Source organism: Stigmatopora argus, chromosome 10, assembly GCF_051989625.1.
Source record: "Stigmatopora argus isolate UIUO_Sarg chromosome 10, RoL_Sarg_1.0, whole genome shotgun sequence".
NCBI lineage: Eukaryota > Metazoa > Chordata > Actinopteri > Syngnathiformes > Syngnathidae > Stigmatopora > Stigmatopora argus.
In genome coordinates this window covers 5478475-5493202 of record NC_135396.1, presented here as the reverse complement: position 1 = coordinate 5493202, position 14728 = coordinate 5478475, and the positions used below count along the sequence as shown (strand labels likewise).

General features: G+C 39.8%; 3 protein-coding genes across 4 annotated transcripts in view; 2 read left to right on the top strand and 1 right to left on the bottom strand.

The window, feature by feature from the left end:
- Positions 1-694: 694 nt before the first annotated feature.
- Positions 695-6839, top strand: rab4b (RAB4B, member RAS oncogene family). The gene is made up of 7 exons (XM_077611311.1): positions 695-891; positions 2580-2660; positions 2750-2864; positions 2948-3010; positions 3576-3730; positions 3814-3909; positions 4411-6839. The coding sequence occupies exons 1-7, from the start codon at positions 702-704 to the stop codon at positions 4524-4526; spliced, it is 816 nt and encodes a 271-aa protein (XP_077467437.1). The 5' UTR covers positions 695-701; the 3' UTR covers positions 4527-6839.
- On the bottom strand, positions 6840-10055 carry ap2s1 (adaptor related protein complex 2 subunit sigma 1). The gene is made up of 5 exons (XM_077611313.1): positions 9905-10055; positions 9438-9587; positions 9087-9200; positions 8776-8835; positions 6840-7971 (listed from the first exon to the last, which is right to left on the bottom strand). Exons 1-5 carry the CDS (start codon positions 9905-9907, stop codon positions 7870-7872), a joined length of 429 nt encoding a protein of 142 aa, XP_077467439.1. The 5' UTR covers positions 9908-10055; the 3' UTR covers positions 6840-7869.
- A 2118-nt stretch (positions 10056-12173) lies between these two features.
- Positions 12174-14728, top strand: part of arhgap35a (Rho GTPase activating protein 35a) — a 54422-nt gene continuing 51867 nt past the window's right edge. For both annotated transcript variants that reach the window (XM_077610795.1, XM_077610796.1), the window contains exon 1: positions 12174-12850. The gene's annotated coding sequence lies outside the window, so the exon portion shown is untranslated. The remainder of the gene's footprint in view (positions 12851-14728) is intronic.

Sequence of the window (14728 nt, the reverse complement as noted above, 5' to 3'; positions counted from 1 at the left end):
TTTTTTTGTGCAATTATTATTACTATTATTAATGGTTAAGAACAAGGGAAACTATGCATCAGGATCTTCAGTCCATTTGTCAGTCCTCCTAATTCAAATGGATTTGACGTCTAGCACGTTTTAACCCAAATATTTATTTTTCCTTGCATGTCTTTTAAAAATATGCTAGACGAGGAATACAATCCATTGCATTTTGCCCAGAAAATCTAATTATGGCTTTCCTGGGACGGTTTAAAGATATTGCATGCCCTCTTGTGGACTATGATTGCAAATACAGATTTTATGTTGGAATTAATTCACAGTATTTATTGAGTACCAAATGAACACTGTCATTAGTCGAATGGATAGTTGACATATATTTTGTTTTAAAGGCATTATTCTCAACAATACAAAGCTGAACGTATAATACAAACACAAGAGAAACAGGTTAGCTGCGCGTATTTTGTGCATCATAGGGTTAATGACGTCATGCCTGCACTGTGGTGCATAAAGCGAAAGAAACGATTCAGTATTATTGTAAACGAGCATCAATTAACTGCATTTTGAACGATGGCCTTAATTTATTGATATGTTTATTTTGCCTTCTGCTTTTAATTTAAATTCCGTAACAAAAAGCAGAAAGCAGAAATAAGATCTTTTCAACCGTACAGCCCTGTTGTTTGATTTCCAACTGCACGTGAACCCAACACTTACGGCAACGCATGACGTCATCAAGCAGTCCCAGCGTCCGTCTCGGCTCGATTGAGGCGAAAGCAGCACTCAGACAGCATTTAAAAAATCATTTAAAAATAAATAACAAGAAGAAACGCCCGACTTTTCAAGTCAGCCGTGAAAACGGCCCGATTGACTCATTCACCGCAACGAGGGGGGGCAACATGTCCGAGACGTACGGTATGTTCGTTCGGGGTGTTTTAATTCCCCTCCTAAGCCGTAAATATGAACGTTCCTCCGCTCTGGCAGGATGTGGAAAGCGCTTAGCTAACATCGCAAACTGGCTAGTTTACAGGGTAGATCGCTCTTGCTTAATAGTGATTATTCTTAAAGGATAGGGAACTTTTTTTTAAATAAAAGACGCCGTTTCTGTCTATGTGTGGGTGTTTGGATCTTTTATATCTGCAGTTTACGGTACACACCCCGCTTCCGTAGCACTGGGGAGGCTACATTTTGCAGGTGAAAGTTGGTCAAACTTTAATATTTCCGGTCATGAATGACACAAGGGCTCGCTAATCTAGAAGTAATGAAACAAAAAATGGTCTGCATTCATTGTCGTATTTTTAAAAAACATGTATATATGACATAAAGCGAAACTCAATGGGCCTGCAGCATAAGGAAGTTAGACACCGTTTGTGTGTGTTTTGGCTCGGACGGTGCAAGACGTCCAATCCGTATGGACTGAACGTCATGCAACGTTAATGGTATCTGAAGAGTTAACGGTATTTTCCACATTTTATTTTCAAATGTTACATTTAAACAACAAGACAAGAAAAAGGTAAAAATGGATCCAATGTGTTTTTTTTTTTGTTTTCTTCAAATGACCTAAAATATTCACTGACTTAAAATAGCCAGGCTGTAGGATCCAGGATCGAGGACATCCCTAATAACCGTGGATTATAAATTATTTATAAAATAACTCACCAGTGTGATCAATAGCCACCATTCATATTTCGAGAAAGTCAACGTGATTGTATTGGCTCTCAAGTTTTGCTTGGTAAGCGAATGCCAGCGTATACTACTGTAGGTACATATGTAATTTTATAAAGTACAGCAAGTAAAGTTTTGATTTCCTTTAGTTCTATTTTGTTATTAGCCAACTTGTCTCTTCTTTCGATACTGTGATCCAACAACCATAGCATCCCAGTGGACTGCTGATAAAATGGCAAAGTTGGCGTGTCACTGCTGTCACACTCACAACCGGGTTGCCGTGTGAGGGACAGCAGGGCATCCGGGAAGACGCTTGAAAAGCTGAGGCAAGCGTTTAGAAACTGCCAATTTTATTTAGTCAGCTGTGCTGTCTTAACACATCAAGCGGAAGAGTTTTTTCCCCTCTAAGTACGACTTCATGTTATTCTTCAGAAGTCTACTGCCAATTTCACCTTGACAAAACACCTCCTGGGCATTAGGTCTATGTTTGCTGAAGGAGGTGGCTTGAGTGCTTGTTTTTTTCTTTTTCCTCCGGTAGACGGCAGTGTTGCTTTATTGGCATCATTGCACACAAAATCGTGCATGCATATGCACGGCCTTGGTTTCATCATCTCGTAGTTGTCCTCTGTGAAAACATCTGTACAAACACCTGGCTGCGGCAGTGGCGCAGTCACCCGAAGCCGGGTTTAACAGCTTTGACGCTGAACGTGTGTTAAGTTCCGCTGCTTGGCTTGGCCTTCCAATATTGTCAAAGCGCGCAAACCGTGTTGTGTGCTCAGCGATTAGAAGGTTCATTTGGAGCCTGCCAGAAGCCGCGAGAGTGGGAGCTTGACGAGATTAAACGGATTGTCTACGCGGTTTCGAGCGCCAAGCGCAGACGGTTCGGGTTGTCCCCTGGCATTTGCTTAGCATTGATCTCCACTCTTTTCTACTTTCAGACTTCCTCTTTAAGTTCCTTGTGATTGGCAGCGCCGGGACGGGGAAATCCTGCCTCCTCCATCAGTTCATTGAGAACAAATGTGAGTTTTTGTCAAAGTTATTAGCTGACTTTAAGAAGGAATGCAAGGTAAGAGTTATTTTGAATGAATATTTGCGTGGTTGCTTGTAGTTAAACAGGACTCCAACCACACCATCGGCGTAGAATTTGGTTCCAGGGTGGTCAATGTCGCCGGGAAGACGGTCAAGTTGCAGATCTGGGACACTGCCGGCCAGGAACGCTTCCGGTAATTTCATGGATTATTTTTTGAAATGCAAAGGTTAGTGTGAAAGTAGGAAAATTAAAAACAGTGACTATTTGGGTTCACAGCTCGGTGACACGCAGCTACTATCGTGGAGCAGCCGGTGCACTTCTTGTCTATGACATTACAAGGTAAAATATTTTGGTCCTGTCACTATACCGAGTAGTATGTCGACTTTAAGACAACAATTGGTGCATATTGGTAAGTGTGTGTCCTTTGCGAGGATGCTGGTTCTTTACAAATGATGTTAGCAATTAGCTATAGCCTAAACAACACAACAGAAATTGTATACCAAACTCGCTAACTAGCTCTAGATCAAAAGATTGAAACGACTGTACAGTAATCCCTCGATTATTGCGTCTTCACTTATCGCGAATTCACTACTTTGCGATTTTTTTCCGCTGTTAATTATTTTAAAGTTCATAAAAATGTGAAAATCCATGTTGAAACTCGTAAGCAGAAGCCACTTTTGCTACTAGGACGCAGCACTGAAGAAAAAAAAAAGAAAAAAATGGGGGTGACTCTACTTCGCAATTTTTCGGCCATGTCTGGTCTACATTAACCGTGATATTCGAGGGATGACTGTACTGGTTTTGCCTTTGTGTTTTTTTTGTGCAAATAGAGACAAAGGTGACAGTAAATCTTGATTCAGACCTAATTAAAAAAAATAACGCTCCCCCATGTCTTGTCTCGCAGCCGGGAAACATATAACGCCCTGACTAACTGGCTGACAGACGCACGAACGCTAGCAAGTCCTAACATTGTCATCATCCTGTGTGGCAACAAGAAGGACCTGGAGGCCGAGCGAGAGGTCACCTTCCTGGAGGCGTCACGCTTTGCTCAGGAAAACGGTAGGACAAAGGATACGTTTAAATCTGTATTCACTTTGTTGTTGTCATATTTCCTCGTTGCCTGACCTTGCCCGTATGCGCAGAGCTGATGTTCTTGGAGACCAGCGCGCTGACGGGGGAGAACGTAGAAGACGGATTCTTCAAGTGCGCTCGCACTATCCTCAACAAGATCGAATCAGGTGAACATCTGGTGTGGCCGTCGACCACTGAATTGATGCTTGAACAAGTGAAATACAATTACCATGAATTGCTCTCGGTCTCCATAGTTCATAAATTGAGGATGGAATGATCCACCCCCAAAAAAATTAATAACCCAAAAGTAGCAGAGAAGCATCTCTAAAAAACTCCAAATTTGCACTGCATTTCAATAAATGTTAGCACATTGTGGGATGAACTAACATCTGTGTGAATGTTAAATCATCTCCACAGTTAGAATGAAAACAAAACTTTAGGGTAAAAAAAAACATGAAAATAACAATAGAAAATACAATTTAAAAAATCATATTAGAATTGAAACCTGCCTTCCACAAATGTCGGAATTATATCACATTTTGGGTTGTGTAGGCCACACTAACAAATGTTAATATCTTGGCCTACATGTCCACATATGTGAGCACCACATTTTTTTTATTAATGTCCAAAAATAGTCACTTCCATGACCATTGTGTTTGCCTCTCCAGGTGAGTTGGATCCAGAAAGGATGGGCTCGGGCATCCAGTACGGGGACGCTTCGCTGAGGCAGCTACGACAACCGCGAGGCAGCACGGCACAGAACAAGCAGCAATGTAGTTGCTAGGGTTGCACGCTCCTTTTGGTCCAGTCCACAAGATGTCCCATGCAGGTCAGTGACTTCAGACTCCAACAAGTTTAGCCAGGGAACCTGTTTTAAGTCTCTCAGCTCCAGGTGTTTTGGGGTGTCTGACACACACCTCGGAGCACCTGGATGAAACGGTCATGAGGACCACTTCAACTCTTGGCTTCTCAGAAGGTGTATTTATAGATGTGAGGATGCGCCGGAATGGTATTCAGTCCTTAGTAGACATGGACATTGTTTGTATGGCATGTCCCATTCATATTTTTAAGTCATGTCCTTCCATTCCTGTTTTTGGTTCAAATATTTCCACTTCTTTTAGTTTATAAATGATTGTGGATTCAAGTGTGCTTTGTTTTAGCACTTTTCCGGAAATGGAACTAGGGGATTTAACTCTTTCAATGCCATTTGGGGATGACAGACGTCCAATCCTGTGGTTCTTTTCGTTCTTCTGCTACGAATTTACATTCTTTCCTCACTAGTTGACGTACAACCTATTTGAACTGGGAGGGCAGGCAGCGATTGGACGTCTTTCTATCGCCATAAATGACAGTTAACGAGTTAAATGGAAAAAAAAAAATAATGTTACGCCAAAAAGAGCTTCATTGTCCTTTTTTGAAATTGTGCATTTGAGTGGATTGGATCCATTTTTGGACTCCTCAGCTTTATAAACGCACCAACGTAATACTCATGATCCAGTTGGCCCAAGTATAATATATATATACTTAAAGACCTCCCAAGTCAGCCACTTCATGCGCATACAGACGTCACCAAGAAACCACATTTCCCACAATTCGCCCAAAACGATTATATATGCACAAGGCTGTTTTATTTTGATTTTATTTTTTTTACTTTCCCTCTAAAAGAACATAGCCAGATCTCAACGGGGTATTTCCTTGATTTCTGCTCCACAGCTGGTGAGCTTTGTCGAGCTTTTGCTTAAGGCTGAATGGAGGAAAAAAATCCAAACAAAAACAAAAAAATCAGGCCAGACTCATCCAAAACTAACAAACGTGTTTGCGTGTTCTAAAGCGTACACCTTTTGGGAACTCAAGTCAGCGGGTTAGCACACTTGGAGCAAAGAGACACTGGAGATGATAAGAAATGTGTTATATCAGACTTTTTGGTTCATTTTCTTCTTCCTTCTGTATGAAGAGTTATTAGGGTCACACTGACAAGAACAATATATACTTTTTTTTGTTACTTATTAGTACCATTTTCTTCTCAGTGTGGCCTCAATTCTGCTTTTCTTCTGCAAGTGCACTTTTACTTTTCGGATGTTTTTGTTTCTGTGCTGTAATGACATCAATGTACATTTTCATTTGACTTGAAATTGAAAGAAAGATTTGCAATGTCATTTCTTATGAAGGAACATCTGATTAGGACATTAAATTAGGCAAGGGGAGTCGGTGTTAAACATGCGACTGTTATTTATTTATTTATTTATTTTTTTAAATGTCATTCAGTCCACTCGGAGCCACTCAGTTGTCACTTGGTAAGAAATGACACTTAATCTTAAATAGGACTGGACATCTGGAATATGATTTGTGTTGTAAATAAGAGTTGTCTTTAGAAGGTGAGTGTTGCTCATTGATTGTAATAATTATGCAATCCCCAGTAAATCTGCTTGTCTTTTTCCAGTGAACAATTCATGTCATTGAAAAAAAAAAAGCTTTATTCTTAAAACATAAATTACTGTTCACATTGTCTTCACCAGAGGCTTATCTGTCTTTTAAAAAGAGGAAGGTTATAATATCGCTGGGCTCATATGATGAGCAGTAAATGGTTGCCAAGGCATCCCAATCGTCTTGATTTATGCCCCTGGCTCGGTTCAGTTACAGCCTGAGTGGTTTTATGTTGCTAGAGTGTATCTATCGATTGATTTATTGATCTTGGCCAGGCTGTCGGGTGACCTCATGATTCAATTCCACAAGGTGTAATTCCGACAGCCGCCACGAGATGGTGCCAAATCACTTGAATGGAATCCCATATGACGTCATTCCTGCCTTAGCTAATAGTAGTGTCGTTTCCTAACTTTAATTAAGCAATGTCCTTGTCAAATTCAACTCAATAGTCTTCACGTAATTATTCCGGGCTTCCAGTACACTAAACCTGTGGACTGTTTTTTCTTTGGTCAGAACCCTAAAATTTCATAAAGCAGGATAATGATGCCAGGTTAAATAAAACGCACAAATTTGATTAAATTTGCTTTATATTTACATCAATAGCACTCCTCTTTTGTTAAATGAGTGGGTTAAGTGCAATTGTTGATGAAATAAAAAGACTTGGGGTCTTAAATTATTCTCATATATTTTTATTTACACATACTGGGACAAACTGGGAATCGTAAAAAAAAAGTGGGGGACTTGGATGGACACAAAAGGAAATATTACATAAGTACTGTAGTGAATCATTCAAAACCAAAATAAAAACATCAGAAACCATATTGGAAAATAGTCAACTTTAGTTGATGGGCGGTTGTTTTACAAGCAAAGTTGCTTTCATGAAGCCAATAAGTAACTGACATTTAGTAAATACTGATTGAGGCACATTTTGTGTGCTCTGGAATGAATGCTTCATTTAATAGGCAACATAACTATCTTAAGACATGTATTCATATTTACTCACAAACCATACTACACACAACAGTACTGCTTCACAAATAGTGTGGCAAACAAGCACCATGTCATACAGAGGAGTAGACTACATTAAAATGTCATTGTACGGAGACGGACGGCCATTTTGTACCGCGACAGTTTCCCATGACACATTCGACCAGGGTACACTCAATAGAGCCAAGGGATGGCAATCTACAGGGTGGGAAATCGGGTACCCCGCAGTACCAGAGATTGAAAACAGCAATTTCTTTTAACCATAATTTATGCTTAATTTTCTGGCAAATTCATGTTCAATACAAAGGCCCTTGAACCAGAGAGCTGTTTTTACCCCGATATTATCTTAGATTCCTAACGCTCTATAGGTGATGTTAAAGTCGTAAAATGGCCTTTACAAGATTAATATGACACCATTGGCATGTTTTAAAAATCCATTTTAAGCGCTGAGTGCACTGATTATGACGGTGCTTGTTCATGACAGTAGTGCTCTGAGATGAAGGTTAATTGGGGGAGTTGGATGTCAACGCGGCGGCCTTGTCAAACCATTGGAAGAGATGATTCACTTGGCTTCTTCAATTTTATAATGGGGGGGGGGGGGATTACAAGCCACGCCACACATCCAAAATATCACAAAAGAATTTCAAGGTCTACGAACTCCCCTCCCTATCATCGACGGGAAGGGGAAGGAAGCGAGGTACGTGCCCATCCGTTGTCTATTCCAGCGATTGGAGCATGAGGAGCTGCTTGAGGACCTTTGTCTGACTGGTCTCCCTGATCTCCCCGGCGAGGAACATCTCGTCCACCACCGTGTACACCTGTTGGGAAAAACGGCGCCGTTAAGGGCTGGGAGTTTTTCGACGTACATTCGATCTGACGTGAGCAGGACCGCAGAACAAAAATAGCCAAGGACAGCCACCAACCGCAGGCTGAAAGAGGATGTGGCATTATCTCTTTCCCTATTCATGTAAAGTCAAGCTTCCTGGAATGTCACCTCAGCAAATGACAACCTGTCATATTTTAAAATAACCACTAAATGACCTTACACAAGTCAACTCGAAGTATTTGGACAGTCCTCAGAGACTTAAATTTGGCATTACTTATTGATTGTTCGTTATTTGTACACTTCTTGAAGCTTTAAATCTCATTATACTTGTTTAATGACAATAAAAGCATTCAATTCAATTTAACCTGTTTTATAATTAATAGTGAATTTTTGTCAATTTATTAGCCAGCGCCAAAAGTTCTTGACATTTAAGCGAAATTATTATAGCTAACCTGGAAAAGTGTCTCTCCAAATACGACTAATTATCGATTTTTTTTTGCACCATTTTACTGTGAATACGTTTTTGTAGTCTCGAAAGTAAAAACCAAAGTACTAAAACTAATTGTTTTCTCAGTTATTCATCCACATCTATTAGCACAGCTCGAAAGAATAAAATGGTTAGTGTTAATTTGTGCGTGGGCTTAAGTGCTTAAAAAAACATGTATTTAGCAAAAGCATCAACTGGGGAGTTGTTTGTTGCTAAGCGTTCTCGTCTTGACCTTACATGGAAAAACTGCCACAAGTTTTAATGACATTCGGGAGAAAAACATGTTTATTGCTTTGTCAATGTATTTACCTTGTAGAAGTTGAAGACAAGATCCAGTTCGCAAACATTGTGGAAGTACTCATTGAGCACCTAGGATGAGGAAAATATATTTATTAGTGTATTTAGTTAGGCTTTTACTGGTGTAGAGTAGAGGATTTAAGTCAATTAGCATCAATCAATTCTTCAAAATATCAAAAAAACAGTGAAATGTGATGAGGTGCCGCAGTCAATGATAATCATTAACGGACATTCCAGAACACAATCAGGGCATGAGAACTAAATCATCATACTTGACTTAGAGTAACTCTAGTGTGTATAATGCTGTGCTGTGTGCGTCTTACCTCTACAAAGTTGTGGATTCCCTCGAGATACGCCAGGTTATTATCAGTCACGTCAACACAAATGCAGAAGTACAGTCCGGCGTAGCGTCGGTAGATGATCTTGAAGTTTCGGAACTGTGAAAACAAACAATGATTTAGATTTTTATTTCCATGTTGAGCTGCATTTTTATTGACATGAGCACACTTGATTTATTTTCTTTCAGGCAGGATCTTTACGGACAAGTATTTGGAACTGTTCATTAATCCTTCTGCCATTATTTAAAAAAAAAAGGTGACTGTCAAGAAAATATCTGAGTTTCTGCTTACTATATGATTCGAATATTGCCTGCAAAATAGTAACAACCTCTTTACCTCCACAAAGTTGGTGTGCTTGGCATCTCTGACAGTCACCACAGCGTGGACCTCTTCGATTAATTTTTGCTTCTCATCGTCGTCGAATTGCATGTACCATTTGGCCAGTCGTGTTTTGCCAGCTCGGTTCTGGATCAGAATGAAGCGGATCTAGAATATAATGTAAAAACACATCACTTAGACATGGACTAAAGCAATCACTCTTAATAATGTAATATGACTTTGGCGATCGATGTCATTCAAATGTACACATCTTAGTTTAAACATGCAGAGACAAAGTGATCCGTAACACCAACGATCGAGGGTTTATTTTACGTTCTGATGATTGAATTGCCATGTTTGGATATTATTACGGGTCTATAGTAATAACGATTTAGCCAAAAGCTATCTAAGACGTTAGCATCTTAGCAGTGATCGGCACCTCAAACATTTTAAAACGTTTTTGCGTTAATATGCCACACATTTACCATGTTCGTCTCCTATTTTTGGGACCTTGTCGACTCCAGAAAGGCACGTTTATGGAATATTAAGCAGAGCGATTACTCAAATACATGAGTAGTTCTTCCGATTCGCCCGCTATCTTTTCCAAGCTAACAGGAAGTAGGGAGTGGGCGATTAGACCGCTTTGCATGTTGGGAGATGTCGTTTTTATCAGCGGGGTTGAAATATTTGCGCTTCATTTTCAACTACAATACCCAGAATATTTCTTTCGTTGATCACATGAGTAGTTTTTTTTATTCCTCAAACATGATTTTCTTTATCATTGCTATATCGTTTACTTTGCTTTTCCGCTTTGTTTTATATCGTGAGCAAATATATATATTTTAAAACAATTTCAATTGTGTTTTAAGGAATAAAGATGTAGTTTAGATGTAATTTGTATACGATCATAAATTGGATTAACAGTTAAAAACTCCAGATTTAAATATTCATTCATTTTTTGAACCACTTATTCTCACAAGGGTCGTGGGGGGTGCTGGAGCCTGTCCCAGCTCACCACGGGCACCAGACGTGGGACACCCTGAATCGGTGGCCGATTAAAAAAAAAAGAATAAGAGTTCTGATCAACGTGCAAAATAATACGAACAATATATGTACTTTATAGATTATGTGGTGGTGTTAAAGCTACAATCGTGACCTCGGAATTGCCGGTAGTCTCGATGGGCAGCTGGATTTCCACAGCTGGGAGTTTGGATGGCGTTTCTTGCTGAGCATTTATTGGATTTAGATTGGGTGGAGGGATCAGGACTGTCAGGGATTGCACAATGTTTGAGTGCAGGAATGTCTTGGGCCCTTGAGACCAAAAACTATTCCAGCTGCAAACTTGGAGAAAGCGATCAGGGTAAAAAAAATTCAATAGCAAGGACAAGTAGTAATATAGGTATTGCACCATGTATGTCTTTAAATATTTTGTCTCATTTAAAGTAATGATGCTATTCTGTTAGGTCAAAAGCCGAGGCAGAAAGAAAAACAAAATGGATGAAAAACAGAAGGCTGATTATTTTAGCACAAACTTTGACCCCTGTTAATCTTGTTTTGCATGCCTCGGGTCATACAAATATTGCTTGAGAGCGACACAATGTCCGCTCTGATTGGCCTTCTGTTTTTGTGTTTGTTCAAACAAAGGTCACTGCACTTTGAGCAAGGCCTTGTTGTGTGTTTCATTTTAAGGGCTATGGTGGCCAACAAAAATGCATACTATATTCTAAACTAGTGGAGTTCCTACATTGGGTTCATGCGCAGTCCAAACACCTAAAGTACACTGAAGACTAATTAAATTGGCTGTCTCTACGGCGTCTGTTGAACTGCAATGTATCAAACCTTGACAAGCTAATAATATTTACATTTTTAGACTAAAACATATTTGACTATCCAATTTCTATAGCTATTTTCTGCGTTTTGGTCTTGACACACGTGGTCAGCGCGTGGTTCTGAGATTGAGGGTTTGATCCCAGGTCTGGATCTTCCTGTGTGGAGTATTCATGGTCTCCCCGGGCTTGCGTGGGTTTTCTCCGGGTACTCTGGCTTCCTCCCACATTCTAAAAACATGCATGCTAGGCTGGTTGAACACTCAGAATTGCCCCTAGCGTTAATTCATTTGTTTTCATGTAAATTATTTATATATTTTTTATTTTAAAAAAAATATATTACTTTTAAATGTGCATTATATATAATGCACATTTAAAAGTAATATTTTAAAAAAATATTATTACTTTTAAATGTGCATTATATATATAATGCACATTTAAAAGTAATAATATTTTTTTAAAATAAAAAATATATAAATAATTTACATGAAAACATATATATATATATATATATATATATATAGCGTCACCACGAACAACAAACAAATAATTAATAAATAATAAATACTTAGTCAACATAATATGTACTCAACAACAAATAAGTAGAGAAGTCCACAAATAACAACAACAAACAAAGAAACGAGCAATAATAATAATAACAGTTAACATAAAAAAATAGTCATAGTCAACATGAATAAGTTATAACAGTAGTGGTCACATAAATAATTAGGTAGAAAAGTGCATTTTATATTTACATATCCATGCCAATATGAAAGTAATTAAAATACTGAAGGAACAAAAAAAATCACAATGGCATGAATGGTGATTTCTAAATGTTTGTGTGTTTGTGTGTAAAGAGAGAGAGAATATAATGTGAGTTATGTTGTAATGTTGTGCATGAACCACTGGGCGAGACTGTCTTTCTGTGTTGGCCGAAAGAGGAAGGGAGATGCCGCCTAGAGTCGGGAGAAAGGCCGCCGCCATTATTGGGAACCAGACACAAAAAAATAAGACTTGCACACATTTTTATGCTGCCAGCAGCCCAACAACACTAGCGAAGAGGACCGGAATCCAACCTTAGCCCCCCCTGCGCCTCCCCCTTTCTCTCTCTCTCTCTCCCTTTCTCTCTCTCTTTTTTTTTCTTCTTCAGCTCCGCTCGGATCATCGCAGACATCTCGCTCGCCTTTCCCTCTCTTGGCGAATCTTTTATTTTGCACACAACAAAGGAAATAATAATCGCTCCAAACAACGTGGTGGCCAAGCGAGAGACAAAAAGACTCGGAAAGGACGCTTTTGAAACTCGCCCTTCCTGCATTTAAACCCCATTTTTTTCATTCTTCTCAGGCACGTTGAAGACGACTTTGTGTGGCATTTTGCTGGCTTTTTTTCCCACTAGAAATCGCGTTTGTCGGATCGCCCTCCGGCACGCACACACGCAACAATGCTAATGTGAAAACTTAAGACGCGAGCGTATAAAGTGACAAGAAATGGACACTTGAACACTTTTCCCGGATCCTAATCGAGGAGTGTTTTTGTCTCTTTTTTTTTAAGACTGCGAGGAGGAAAGGAGCGGACGGGATCGGAAGAGGAAGAAGGAATGTTATGGTAGGTAAAATGACTTGCTTTTTCATTTCTACAATGTGATCAATGCTCTCTTAAATATTGTATGATTTATAATTAACATTATTAAGACTTGATTTTCGCCATCAAGCGAATAGAATCCACATTTAAGAGTCCACCCCCACTAAAATCCCCCTAAAAGGATTCCGCGATCGCAACCTCTTCCTATGTAATAATCATAATTATTATCTGATTTTGATGCGTGTTCATTTATAGCTTATTCGTGGGAAGTTTATTGAGAGGAAGGAGTTTTATAAACATGGACGTTATCCAAAATAAACATTCAAACAATTGTTCTGAGCACACCTGGAATGCATTGATTGGATCAGGCCTGCAGATTTCCCTTGTGTTGGTCTTAAAAAAACAAAAAACAAACATAAATGCAGGGGAAAGTACATTTGTTTTACTCGGATGTTTCTGATTTAATCACAAATGGAGGTAAGTTAAGTTTGCCAAGTCATCAAATTGACATTTTGTGTGTTAAGCATGAAAAAGGAGGACTTTTAAGTCATGAATATTCCAATCATTTGGATTCCACGCCCATTTTTCATCTCTCTGGAATTCATTTTACATCACATGTGAAGCTATGTGGCTCGTGTCATGTTTTACGTTAACGTCACCACGTTAGACTTGCGTTACGAGGGTGACCTCATGTTAACGATTAACATAGCTGCGGATCTATTTCCACGATAGAGCCAGTCAACGTTTAGCCTACTGCAAAGTGGTCCTTGGCCCCCGACGGCCACTCCCTCTCCTTCGGGTCCCCGCTGGACATCTGGTCACTTCATTTCAGGAGACGTGCGTCTCTCTTTACTGCCGCTGGGTTAAGATTGATGCCGAAGCGTTTAGAACCAAACCGGCGCTGTGTCATTTCCCAATGAGGAACTAAAACAGGAATTTTGTTGCTGCTTTTGAATCCTTTTAGCCAATCTGATAGCTTTATCGGCCAGTGGAGGGCTATAACGGTTCTTTCTGTGTGTAGTGTGTCACGCCTCGATAACAGTGGCGAAGAAAATGTCATTTAATGCCGGAATGATCTCAAATCAAGTGCGTTCCCGATTTGATGACCGTTCACTTAATCATACCCATACGTCGCCTAATTTATTGAAATTGCGCCCCCTATTTGCGTCGTTTTGGAGCCGATACTTGGATTCATTTTAGCCTGCAGTTTATTGGGCAAGATTTGTGATGACTCTGTTTTTTTTACGGTGGTTAATCAACTGCCTTGGGAGGATGGCGGTGAGAAGCAAGTCAACAAAACACAATTTTCATGGTAGAACATCTCTTGGCTCCCAGGTAAAAGGCATTTGCAGCTGTCAGCACTTCTGTTCCTCGCCCGATTGGGCTCATTGCAACATGGCGGCCACACCTCCACTCACCTCGTACGCTATGCCACCGGCTCGTGTCGATCCACTTTTGGGAGTGAAGGCCATTGCTAAGATTGGAGGGAGGCTGACTCTGCTTGTCAGGCTGCGAGCCAGACATGTGGATGCATACTCTGATTAGGACACTGGAAGTGAGATTAAGACCCTCATTATCTGAACAACTCGTAGTTTGGCAAGGTTTATAAGAAGGAAAGTGGAAGGCTGTGCTCGCCTGTGTGCGGTCGATTGGTCGCCGGTCGATTGGTCGCCGGTCGATTGGTCGCCGGTCTTTTGGACGCGTTGTCCCTTTAAGAAGCTACGTCAGTCAGGGTCTTAACAAGTTCTCCAACAAAAAACAATAAAAGTACGGGAAATTTTGAGCTTTTCTTTAGCCTAATAATTACTAGGGCATTAAGTATGACTAAATAATAATTCACAGTTTGTATTTAGGGAATTTGAGCAACGATTTAAATGGTAATTATCACTTACCTTCCAGGCG

Excerpts from the sequence above, each read along its gene's own strand:
- ap2s1 (XM_077611313.1), bottom strand. Across the intron at positions 9,201-9,437 it reads AGCACACCAACTTTGTGGAG|TTCCGAAACTTCAAGATCAT; the intron begins GTAAAGAGGTTG and ends TTGTTTTCACAG. Across the intron at positions 8,836-9,086 it reads GAATCCACAACTTTGTAGAG|GTGCTCAATGAGTACTTCCA; the intron begins GTAAGACGCACA and ends TCCTCATCCTAG.
- rab4b (XM_077611311.1), top strand. The coding sequence starts at position 702 with ATGACGTCATCAAGCAGTCCCAGCGTCCGTCTCGGCTCGATTGAGGCG. Across the intron at positions 2,865-2,947 it reads GCCGGCCAGGAACGCTTCCG|CTCGGTGACACGCAGCTACT; the intron begins GTAATTTCATGG and ends TTGGGTTCACAG. Across the intron at positions 3,011-3,575 it reads CTTGTCTATGACATTACAAG|CCGGGAAACATATAACGCCC; the intron begins GTAAAATATTTT and ends CTTGTCTCGCAG.